Here is an 11,845-nt window from a genome sequence, read left to right on the forward strand (position 1 = left end):
CGATGTGTTATTCTATATTCCCACTCCCCCCCCCCCCCACAATCTTACATAGCCGGCTACGGCTCTGATTGTCATTATTTATCTTATGCACCATAAAAAAATGCAAGCGATAGAATTTAAAAAATAAGATTGGAAATAAGATTAAAATCCTTCTGTCGTAAGACGTAAGTCACGGTAGCCCAAGGGTAACAAACCGACACACCCACGGCGGGTAGTTCGTTCCTCGGACGCCCATTGGCTAAGCCCTTATCGGAACATGTCCAAAAAGCTTCCCATGGCTGCCGGTGTCGGACTACCTAAGGGATGTCGCCATAGGAGCATACATATCAAGAAAATTCAGCCATTATGTGTCACATCAAGAAAATTCAGCCATTATGTGTCATATCAAGAAAATTCAGCCATTATGTGTCATATCAAGAAAATTCAGCCATTATGTGTCATATCAAGAAAATTCATTCATTATGTGTCATATCAAGAAAATTCAGCCATTATGTGTCATATCAAGAAAATTCAGCCATTATGTGTCATATCAAGAAAATTCAGCCAAAAATTGTCGCTTATGCCAAACGCGGTCACTTCCCTATAAGGAAGCTAATATATTCCTTATTTGGAAAAGGTTACCGTACCACAGGTGCTTTGAAAACATTATTACTTGTAATCAGAAGAGAAAAACAGTGACTGTGACCATCTTTAGTCAATGGAGAAAGTATCCGAAAAAAAAACTAAGAGTCCTCGGTACCAGTCCCTCAAAACGACAACGTTTTCTTCATATGTAAAAGGGCAGGCGCGTTCCCAGGATTGGCTGAGGGAGGGGGGTGCGCAGTCATAGAAATCATATAAAAAAAGCATATTATTTGAAGATTCTTTAATAAGAAATGACCAACTTTTCGCACCCTGCGCACCCCCCCCCCCCCTGTGTGCGCGCCTGAAGGAGTACGTACCGTAGTCCCATTTCACATTGTAACGATCGACGTCAAAGCCCTGTACCGTCCCCACTACAGTCTCAAGTCGTCTTGTTACAACTCTCCTAGGTCTTCTAATTTTAAAGCAACTTTCTGGCATATAGCCACTGTGTTACTTGATAAGCCGATGGATGATTAATAATCCTAAAACTAAAATCTTTAGAAATCCTGGCAACGGACCTGCTAGCTCTAACTAAGACCCTGACACCACGGTACCCTGTGTTGTATCAATTCAAGATAGCGATGAATTTTTTTCTTATGGTTACCCTATGGTATGTGTTTATGACACAGACCCGTGGGCACTATCCTGGGTTTGCGCTGACATATCATTACTGCTGCGTAAAGACGACATTAAAACTGGTAATGCGTAATGCCATAAAATGTGCTAGTATATGTAAACAATGAAAAAACAAAATGGGGGACATGGAGGAAAATCGAACCTCGTCCGGATCAGGCAAAATGAGAAAAAATATAAACTATACTCCCAGGCATGCGCTGAAACGCCGTATGACAGCATAAGGCTTTTAGCACTGCTATCTAACTAACAGTAAAACATAAAGGAACCTGAGGTACCCGCGCATTAATGGGGAGGCAATAACCAGGATCCCAGGCCTGTCTTAATCGGTGACGCCACGCAAAAAAAGAGGCGCGCAGCGAAAAGGAGCCTGGGGACGAGGCTACATTTCTTGGGGTATTTCAGATTCTAGTTCACATTTTTCTTTGCCACAAGTCATCGTGTGTGGGGGCCCAGGAGGCTCTTTCAAGGCATTTTCTCCTGTATTTCAGATGTATCCTACATTTACTTTATTGTTCGCTGCTAGAAGGGGGGACCCAGCCCCCCCCCCCACTCTGGCTACGCCCCTGAATTCAGATTTACTAGCCCTTTCTCAACAAATATAGGATATTTTGTACTCACTAAGTCGACAATTTACTGGGTTATTTACATAAATTGAAACGATTGATGTGTTTTATGGATCGATAAGGGCACTATGTTAAAAATAAAAAAAACGCAGCAAGAACAATTGATGGTGCAAGGGGAATATTCTCTATGGCACTTTTTGCACACAAAACCTTCCCCGGGGAGGAATGGGGTATATATCTTTATATCTTATTTTTTTTGTCAAACACCGTCACTTCCTTACTAACAAGCTATCAGCTCCTTATTTGGAATCTGCATTATCGCTGCGTTTTCAAGGCGGGGCTTCGAAAAGTATACAACTTCGAAATGGAAAAGCAGAATAATGAATCTTACCATTGTTGGTCAATTGAAGAGGTCTTTAAAAATAAACAAATTTTTTCTTGTTATCATATATACTTTTTCTAATTTTCATTATAGTATATATTTCTCAAAAAGAGCAAATGCATGACCTCTTTTACACTGGTCATTTTATTTCATTTTGCCACGCTTGCTGCATTTATCTTCTTAAAAATGTCCTAAAGGAAGATACCATTGGTCTAATCATTTTTCGATCAAAGTAATGAGCACAGGAAGTAAATCAATGTATGATGCTCGATTAGTGGATTTATTTATTTTATTCAGCCCACCGATGCATCTTTCGATCGGGAAGAGGAACTTAACACAACTTCCTACTACCCCACCTCAATAAATCGACCATTCACGACACTATATTCTGATGAGAAATCAGGATATTTCCCGGTGAATATCCGCTTTTCTAGCACTTCCATAAATGTCTACTGTAGCTCCAGAGCTCTTAGCCAATCAGATGCGCACGTTTACCGTTTGTGTAAAACCCGGTCATCACGCGCATCGCAGTCGACCTCAATCCGCAAAGAGAGGAAGTCCGCAGGGTCTTGTCTACAATTCAAACTCTGAATAAAGTCTTCAAATAACATGGATTATCAAGGTAAGAGATCTACAAAATATCTTATCTTACCTGGGATTATCTTTAATTTGTTATCTTGAATCTGTGTGATTACTAGGTGGAAAGAAGTACGGCGCTTTGAGGAAAGAGCAAGAGACGAAATTAGATGAAATTAACAAGGTGAAGTGAATACTTTATAGTGTTGGTGTTGTTTTGATGAAGTCCGTTAAAATCTAGTATATTTGGGTCTGTTTGGAGAATCTATTTGATTTACGTTTAGAATTGTTTTATTTCCGGGTGTGATTTACAACGCATTGATGACTATTTGATTAGTAAATAGTAGTGTAAAACTATGTTTCTTCAGCGTGAGGTTTCTTGTTCATGGCATGAACCCTCGACTAGTGAAAGAAATACACGCTTAGACATGTACGATTTAAAGTTTGTAAAACGAAAGCTGTAATAATATGATCCAAAGGTCAAAGTAGGCTTCATCGCTAGTATAAACAACATCGATTCTTTATAATGAATGTCTGCAGAGTTCAGGATTTTAATTTGCACTTTTCTCTTGTAGAGTTTCTTCAACTGTGGAGATTACGATGATGAAGATGATTATCCAGACCTGAAGGGAACCCTTGATGCTTATAAAAGTAAACTGACACATGAGTTGAATATTACTGTTTAAAATTCGCGAACAGCTTGTGATGTTATGCATGATTGATTTGTATTATAATAACACCCTCAATCGAAAATGCCAATTTGAAACAAGCATGCATTACGCGTATGATACACTACACGCCGCAGTCTCGTCTTATTATCGTTTCTTTAATTGAAAACAATATTTTTAATCCATAGAACAGTTTATGGAATACGATGTCAACAATTCCGGTGATATTGGTAAGCTTGAATAAACGAAGAGAAGAGGTGTAATATAGTATAACAATATAAAGACAATAGACTTTTTAAGGGCTCTGTTTATTATTTCACTGGATTAGACAGCAAAGTATATATTTCTACTTAGACAGCTTACGATTAGATAAAAAAACACCTTTTTGACTTTAATAAACGTAGAAATATATAAGTATATTTATGATTTTTTGTGAGATTAAAGTTTGGAATTCTTGGGGGGATATTTGCCCTACACACATCTCAAAACAGAATCCATCTGTTCATGCAGGCCCGTAGCCAGGGGGGGGGGGGGGTGGGGTTCGGGGGGTTCAGACGAACCCCCCTCTCGGCTTGGAGGTCCGCTCAGGGAAAACAAAAAATATATAACGTTTGGCTGGATTACCGTGCACATCAATATGTCTTAAAAATGACTATAAAAAGCTTTTTTTAAATAATCATCTTCATTATTATCGCTATATGTTAAAAAAACACCCTATTAATAGGGTGCTTTAAAATACATTTAAATACAAGATTGAATTTATTTGAAGTATTGATTGCCTAATGTAATAAGGCGAGGGCAGGGGTATACTGAAAATTTGGTCCGCTGAAATGGAAAAACGAACCACCCCGCTCAAAATCCTGGCTACGGGCATGTCATTGGTATCCCGCATTAAGCGGTAGTCTCCAGATTTTGGACTGCTCCCACTCTCCCCCATTGAGCACTAGATCTCCCACCTTTTTTGCGATTTTTATCGCTCCTAAAAATTACTTTATCAAAAATCTGCATTTTGCCTATTTTCTATCTAAATATTTAAAACAATAATTCCCTTGCAAAGCGCACTTTATTTAACACCCTAGTGAGATGATAAGTGGATTTGTTCCTGAGAGCCTTCTGTATGGCAAACGCCTGTGAGGGTATACCCACCCCTCTCCCCCCAAAAGGGAATATACCCCCCCCCCCCCCTCATCCTAAAAAATTCTCAAGCTTTTGAGGTTTTTTTGGATGTTGACCGGTATGGACTTGCACTTAGAAATCAAGTGGCTTTCTGGGTGGCAAACTTGCACATGCTCCAGCTTTTGGTTGCAAAATAACATTAATCACCAACTTATTCAGCTCTTACAAATCAGCCAAAAAGTTTCTATGTCAGATAAAGCTTCATCATAAACGTAGGGTACCAAACAATAAACCTTTTTTGCTAATGCATTGTTCCCCTCCCTGCAAGAAATATCCATTAAGGATATTTATTTTTCCTGCACCATATTTTTTAATGACCAATAAGAATGCTTTGTTATTTTTCACTGGGGTTTGAATGGTCATTTAAGCCACGGTTTAATAAATGTGGTTCTTAGAGATTTCAAACATTATTTCAAACAAGGTTGCACTTAGCAAGAGGCGACTCACATTAAGAAATATCATTATTTTTTTTAGATATTATGGAGTTGAAAATGATGATGGAAAAGCTAGGACAAGCCAAGACTCACCTGGAACTTAAAAAGATGATAGCAGAAGTAGACACAACAAATTCAGGTAAACAACAAGTCAACCTTGATAACAAGAAAACCTTACTGATAGGCAGGTTAAGGATAAGGGGATGAACAACACAGCTCTTTCACTCTTATTTATACCATCTTTTCAATAAAAGTAGTGGCAGAAATTGGCCTAAATCTAAAAATTCATTAATTGTTTAACCAAGTGATACCCTTCCCCCCTAAAATCTGCCCACCCCACCCCCATTTTCCTATCTCTTCGTCTCTCATGTATGGCACAGAATACATCAGTTAAATTATTTGTGGTTTCAGGTACTATTTTTGTTTGTATTTTGTTGTTCCAGGGACCATTTTTTACAATGAATTTCTCACCATGATGTTAGGCAAGAAAAGTTCCATTCTAAAAATGTAAGTTTAATTCAATTCTTAATTTAATTTTTTATCGTTTTTTTTTGGAAAATGCTACAGTATATTATTTCTGAGGATAATAGAACCTGGGATCTACTGTAGGGGGGAGGGTTTAGAGTGTTTAACCCCTCCCCCTCCCTCTCTTTGGCTGCAAAGGGAAAGTGTGCAAATACAGATGATACAAAAAAAATGCATGCACCTACTCTATACCTCTATTACTGTGAAAATTTAGCAGGGAGATGGACAGCAGATAAATGGAAAGTTTCATCTTTATGCAATGAGATTATTACTGGTCACAGGGACATATCTGCCTCATAACCAGGCATCTCAAGTTGTAAAAACAAGTGAAAAACCATTCTATTTATAAAGCACCAGAGGCTGCTGCGGAAAGCATCCTGGGAAGGTTCAGTCACCTGTTTAAAGGATCATAGCATAGCGGCGCTAAAGGGAAGGGGGAATGGGACCGTGGGTGAGAAAAAAAAAATCAGAGCGAGTGGCTGGGGAGACTTGGGGGAGAAGGAAGCTTTGTTTCCTCTCCTCTTTGGTGTCGCTATGCAGACTAAAGGATCACAATAGGGTTTTCAGAAGAAATGAGTTTTTCTTCTTCGTTTCCTTGATCCTTTGCACTGGACCTCACTGGACGTGTAATGAGGGGCCAGATATCATAAGCAAAAAAAATCTTCAATTTGGCACTTCCAGCTGTGCTGCACTTCAGTAGTGGATGGATCTAGGGGGAGGGTTTAGGGGGTTTAACCCCCCCCCCCTTTGGGCTGCCAGAAAGCCATATGTAACAAAAAGTAATTACCCCTCCCACCTTTGTCACTGAGCCAAACCCCCTCCCCCCCCTTCAGCGAAAAGGTAGATTTGCCTTGGCATACGCCCATTGTAGGTACTTTTGTTGTTGTTTTCTGAAAATAGTCTTGTTTTCTTTTTAGAATTCTCAAGTTTGAGGAGATGAAGAAAGAAAAGTCGAAACCAACTGGTCCAGCTCCCAAGCGGGATCTCTCCAGTCTTCCCTGAACAAGTTATCAAATCTTATACATACTTTTCTATCATTGATGTCAGCCGAGAATATCAAAACCATACATCAGATAAATAAGTGAATATTTTTATTTGGCTTTTTTGGGGCCATTTTAAAGCTTTTATTATTTTTTCAATATTTAAATATTCGTTGCAAATATAGCTTGAAATTAACACAGTTTTGTGCTTTCTGGGAATTTTAATCATTTTTCTAGAATAAAACAAGAGAGACAAATGAGAAAAACTTATCATGCATAATCCGACTTTGATATGGCATTTGATAAAGGTGCTTTGATCAGTAGTTCATATTAAAACTGTTTACATTACGGATGGACTAAATAAATACTGGTGAAATTTGAACCAATTTCTGATCAGAAGTTCTAATTAGATTTTTCAATGTCCTTTATATATCAATATTTGATTTCTTGATTAAAAAAAACTATTTTTATGTGATTCTACGGTTTCTTGTTTTGTTATCCCCTATTGCACATCACTTGCGCGACTACAAAACCGTTATCATATTATGCGAAATCATAATAGCGGAGCCAGCGCGGAGCTCCATAGGTATAGAAATATGGTATAGTTATGCGACTTGGTTTTGTGGTCATCGCTGTGGTGTCACAATCCATCCACCCAGGACAGTGCTGAAAAACGCAAGACTAGTTCCAGTACCGCGCGGTTAAACCAGCCTTTTTGTTTTGAAATGGCGGCGTTTTACCGGCGAACTGTCACATTTTGGCGAATGCTAAGAAAACTAGATCAAACCTAAGGCTGAAATTTTCTATATGACTCCCTCATTATCAAACAAATCTGTCATCTTTTGTACAGTATGGTTTTAATGCTGTACAGTAATTCAAAATAGCGACCGAAGTCAGCCTTTCGTACCTTTACTCGAACGATTCAACACTACGATTGTGCTTGTTTTCGCCAGAGCACGCGCATGCGCATACGTTATTCAGCACTGTCTCCATCCAGTCAATCGCGCAACTCCCAGGCCCCCTCGGTCTTACGTTTTTACGTATTTTATTTTTTACCGCCATCAAAGTTCGTATGTTCACAGCAAAAAAGGCAGATTGAAAATAGTATTTAATGAGGAAATATGCGCATTCAAATGGGCTGAAATCTTTGAGGAACCGTTTTGTCTGAAGTACGAGCCGATAGTAAAATCTACCCGAGTGTTCGTGAATCCCGTCCGTTGCAGCAGCAAAAAGAGGACTACTTAGAGGCTCTACACTACCATTCTAATAACATTCCTTCACGTCTATATCTATGGAGATCTATAAGGAGATCCTGAGAAGAAAGGGCCTTGGATTTATGAATGTTTTCAGCTATAAAAATAATTCACTTGTGTCGACGAGTTTCTTGCTAGCAGAAAGTCGACAAGTTCACAGTTTACAACAAAAAGCGAACACAACCACACAAGCGACAAACAGAAAGCGACAAAAAAAAACTGCCAAGGTGAGTTTGTATTGAGAATATCACAGTTATTTTTCTTTTATTGTTGTGCTTTTATAATGCTCGTTTATTCGTGTGTTTTTTTCCAAAACCAATCGCTCAAGCTAAAACACCGTACCAGTTTGACGTCAAGATGTCATGTCAAAGTCATCTATCACTGTTTTGATTGGCTTAAATACCATCTACTTGAATTCCGATCGGCTTATAATTTTGGAGTGCACTTGAGTGGTTTTCATTCCACTGGCAATCGCCATGAAAATGTAAAATTCGTAAATACTTACACGTTCTATAAATTCAGGCATATATTCCTAACGGTAAGTAAGAATTTAACGACAGAAATACGTAGTAGTCTAGTTACTGTTTCAATGTCACTTAGCTTGTTCGATTTATACATTTGTTTATAGAGTTTGCTTTGAGAATTCGTGGTCTAAATCAAACAATTTGAGCATAACAACATCATACCTGTCAACTCTCCCGCAAAAGGCGGGAGTCTCAAGATTTTGGACCCTTTCTCCCGCTCTCCCGCGTTGAGCACCAAATCTCCGGCTTTTAAGCGATTTTTATCGCTTCCGAAAAATTATTCCATAGAAAATCGTCATTTTGAAACAACAATTCCCTTGCGTAGCACAATTTATCTAACACCCTCGTGAGGTCTATAAGTGGATTTGTTTGCCAGAGCTTTCTATAAGGCAAACGCCTGCAAGGTTAAACCCACCCCTCCCCCCCAAAAAATGAATATACCCCACCCCCCCCAAAAAAATCTCAAGCCTTGAGATTTTCGGAGGTTGACAGGTATGCAACATCCTTTGATATTCTTCGTTCTCTCTATACTTTATTGACTGCGTTGAGATATTTAATAAAGGCTGACAAATATCATCCTCTCATTTATTGCTAAAGAAGACCTTTCCTGTCTTCATATTTTGTGTATTTAGGCTTCTCGAAGATACAGCAACTTTTTTAACATTATCATAACTACAATTAACTTATATATACTATATATACTTACTATATATTAACTTTACAGTTACAAAAGAATTTTCTCATCGAAAATAAAAACACAAAATGCAACCCCTATTACCTATATTCTTTTTGCTTAGCTTATATTGTCTGCATCTTGAATACTATCTATTGTGTTTATTTATTATTCAAGTAGTTGTGAAAAGTTAATAAGGTTATAACTGGCATGATGAAAATGTTGTTTTGAAAGAAAAAAAATACTTATAATTGTTATCACTTTTATTTAGGTACCAACCAAGGACTACCCGAGGGCCATGATTGATGCTGAAGGCTGGGAGGCATGAGAATAGGCAAATGTCTTAAAGATAATAAAGTAGGGAATTTCTTACTTTGATACAGCAGTAAATGTGAAATAGGCTTTTTTAAAGCAAATACTTGCCCTCAATGGTAAATCTGAAAACATTTTTTCTATCAACCTAAAGATAATGAGGAAAGGGGAAATGTTAGGAGAGTGCTCAACCAAGTTGTTGCATTACTGATGATTATTTTATCAAAGCTATAGTCCAATTTCTTCCTTTTCTCTCTCTCTCTCTCTCTCTCTCTCTCTCTCTCTCTCTCTCTCTCTCTCTCTCTCTCTCTTGACTATTGATATTATTTGCTGTTTCCTCTCTGCACCCTAAATAAATTAAAATAGGTAATAGGTTTGAAATTAGACATTTTCAATCAATTTGTTCTCCTCCTTGCATTTAATTTTGGAGTAGCATTAGCATATGTGGATCCATGGTTTCTATAAAAAAAAGCAGGCCTCCATCCTACAGGGTGGGTGCACCAATGTCTAATGCATGACTGGAGGTATATTTGTGAATTTTAATTTCCTTGTTGATGGAGTATCACCAGTAATAAGTGATATATTAATCTTCCATATGGCACCTGAAGTATATCTAACTGTATCATTCTATCTTTGGAATGCTGTTGCATCCATCATTTGTTTCTTTGCAAGGGCAAAGCTGGTCAGAATGTAGCTTTGGTACAAGTGTACATTAATGAAACTTCTATCAAGGGAAGGGTTTTTTATTAGAGCAAGGTCCAGGGGTGGGGGGACTCTCCAGAAAGATAGACGGGGGTGCTCGACCTATCTTTTATGGTATAATATTCTTACCAACTTCTATCTTTTTGGGTGTGTTTTAGGATTTTTCCGATTCTGCTATCTTTTAGGGGTTTTCACACCCGGGGAGTAGTATTTTCCCGATTCTACTATCTTTTAGTGGTGGCCTAATCGCTTGAAATGTATTTTCCGATAAACCACAAGTCAACTGATCAGTTAATACTTTCGACTTTATTGTCGGTAACATAACAATATAGGATCCATCAGCAAATTAAAACCAGTATTGTTTTTTTAATGCTATCTCTCAGGGTTAAAAATTCCTCTGACAACACCCAATGTGCTATCTCTTAGAGGTAAGAATTGTTGTTGACCATGCCCTTAGTGCTATCCCTTAGGGTTAAAAATGATTATGCTGTCGAGCACCCCCGTCTCTCAAACTCCCCTTTCTCAAAGTCTCCCCCCACCTCCCCCCTGGGAGCAAGGTACTTAAATTATATAAAGACAACATCAAACTTGTGCTTTTTCAATAATAAATCTGTAAAGAAAACAGGGGAAAATGTTAGGAATATGCTCATTTAAGCTATTATTGCATTATTGTTATATATTTTTTAAAGTAGGGTCACATTTTTTTCAAATAGAGTCATTCATTTCTCCCTTGTTCTTCTCTCCATTGACTTTTTGTTATATTTATTTCTCTCTAACCCTAACATAGGTCGATGAACATGGTTTGGTTTGAAATTAGAAATTGGAATTAAGCACTTTCAGTAATAATTTAGGATATGCCTCCATTGCATTCATTTTTGATTAGCCAGTATGGGTGGATCCAGGGTTTCTAAAACCAACAGGCCAATGGTCGGGTGCACCAATATGTAATGCATGACAGGAGGTATATTTGTGGAGTTTAGTTTCAACACATCAGTTGTGGTACATGAAAACTACAGTAGTGGGTCTATGGGGGGGGGGGGGGGGGGTAGGGGGTTTAAACCTCCCCTTGGCCTTTCTTTTTTTATTATTTTCAGTGTATCTTTTCACCCCAAAATCGTTACGAAGGTAAAATAATGACGAAAATTTTTGGGCCAAATCCCCCCCCCCTTGGCAAAAAGCTAGATCCGCCCCTGAACTACAGTATGGCATCTAAATCTTTGGAATGGTGTTACATCCTTCATATATTCTTCACAAGGTCAAAGCTTGTTAGAATGGTGTTTTGATAAAAATATACATAGTGGAACTTCTATAAAGGGAAATAAGAATTGACCATTAGACTCTTGAAAAAACATTCTCGTCGACTAAGACACCTTGATCTTTGGCTGCCTTTTTCACACCAAGTTAGTATTTTGTTAACTTTCATACTGCATATTTAATATTATTGAATGAGTGCTTGCTTGATCCATTTGGAGGGGCCAATACTTTTTTTAATTACATGGCAGTAAAATTTGACATATTTTTAATCTCGTTAAAAAACATTCTAGAGACACCAAGATCCCCTCTAAAACTACCCCTATCAGTCAACACAAAAAGGTGTTTAATGCTGGCTCCGCTTTTAGGCAGCGCCTAAATCTATATATTAATAGCAAATGCTTGTTAGGCTAAAGTTCAAACGTCTTATTAGCAACGATAACTGCTCAAGCGTTAGAAATACCGCTCATTCTGAATGAATACACACCACAAAACAATGAGTTAGCTTCACGGGCTGGCAGTCATAACTTCGACTTTTCGATGCAATTTTTTTCTGCAGAAAACGG

At 38.1% G+C, this 11,845-nt stretch overlaps 1 protein-coding gene and 1 long non-coding RNA gene across 2 annotated transcripts; both read left to right on the plus strand.

Moving 5' to 3' along the window:
- Positions 1–2,671: 2,671 nt before the first annotated feature.
- Positions 2,672–7,039, plus strand: LOC5515328 (allograft inflammatory factor 1). Its single transcript, XM_048731597.1, has 7 exons — positions 2,672–2,827; positions 2,904–2,965; positions 3,357–3,432; positions 3,638–3,679; positions 5,100–5,198; positions 5,503–5,566; positions 6,502–7,039. The coding sequence occupies exons 1-7, from the start codon at positions 2,815–2,817 to the stop codon at positions 6,584–6,586; spliced, it is 441 nt and encodes a 146-aa protein (XP_048587554.1). The 5' UTR covers positions 2,672–2,814; the 3' UTR covers positions 6,587–7,039.
- A 559-nt stretch (positions 7,040–7,598) lies between these two features.
- Positions 7,599–9,599, plus strand: LOC125570284. The gene is made up of 2 exons (XR_007312639.1): positions 7,599–8,044; positions 9,286–9,599. It is a non-coding gene; the product is annotated as an uncharacterized LOC125570284 (long non-coding RNA).
- Positions 9,600–11,845: the final 2,246 nt, after the last annotated feature.

Source organism: Nematostella vectensis, chromosome 8, assembly GCF_932526225.1.
Source record: "Nematostella vectensis chromosome 8, jaNemVect1.1, whole genome shotgun sequence".
In the NCBI taxonomy this organism is placed as follows: domain Eukaryota; kingdom Metazoa; phylum Cnidaria; class Anthozoa; order Actiniaria; family Edwardsiidae; genus Nematostella; species Nematostella vectensis.

What these genes read in the sequence shown, in the direction of transcription:
- LOC5515328 (XM_048731597.1), top strand. An exon ending in AATTAGATGAAATTAACAAG is followed by an intron (nt 2,966 to 3,356) that starts GTGAAGTGAATA and finishes TTTCTCTTGTAG; the next exon opens with AGTTTCTTCAACTGTGGAGA. An exon ending in AGTAGACACAACAAATTCAG is followed by an intron (nt 5,199 to 5,502) that starts GTAAACAACAAG and finishes TTGTTGTTCCAG; the next exon opens with GGACCATTTTTTACAATGAA.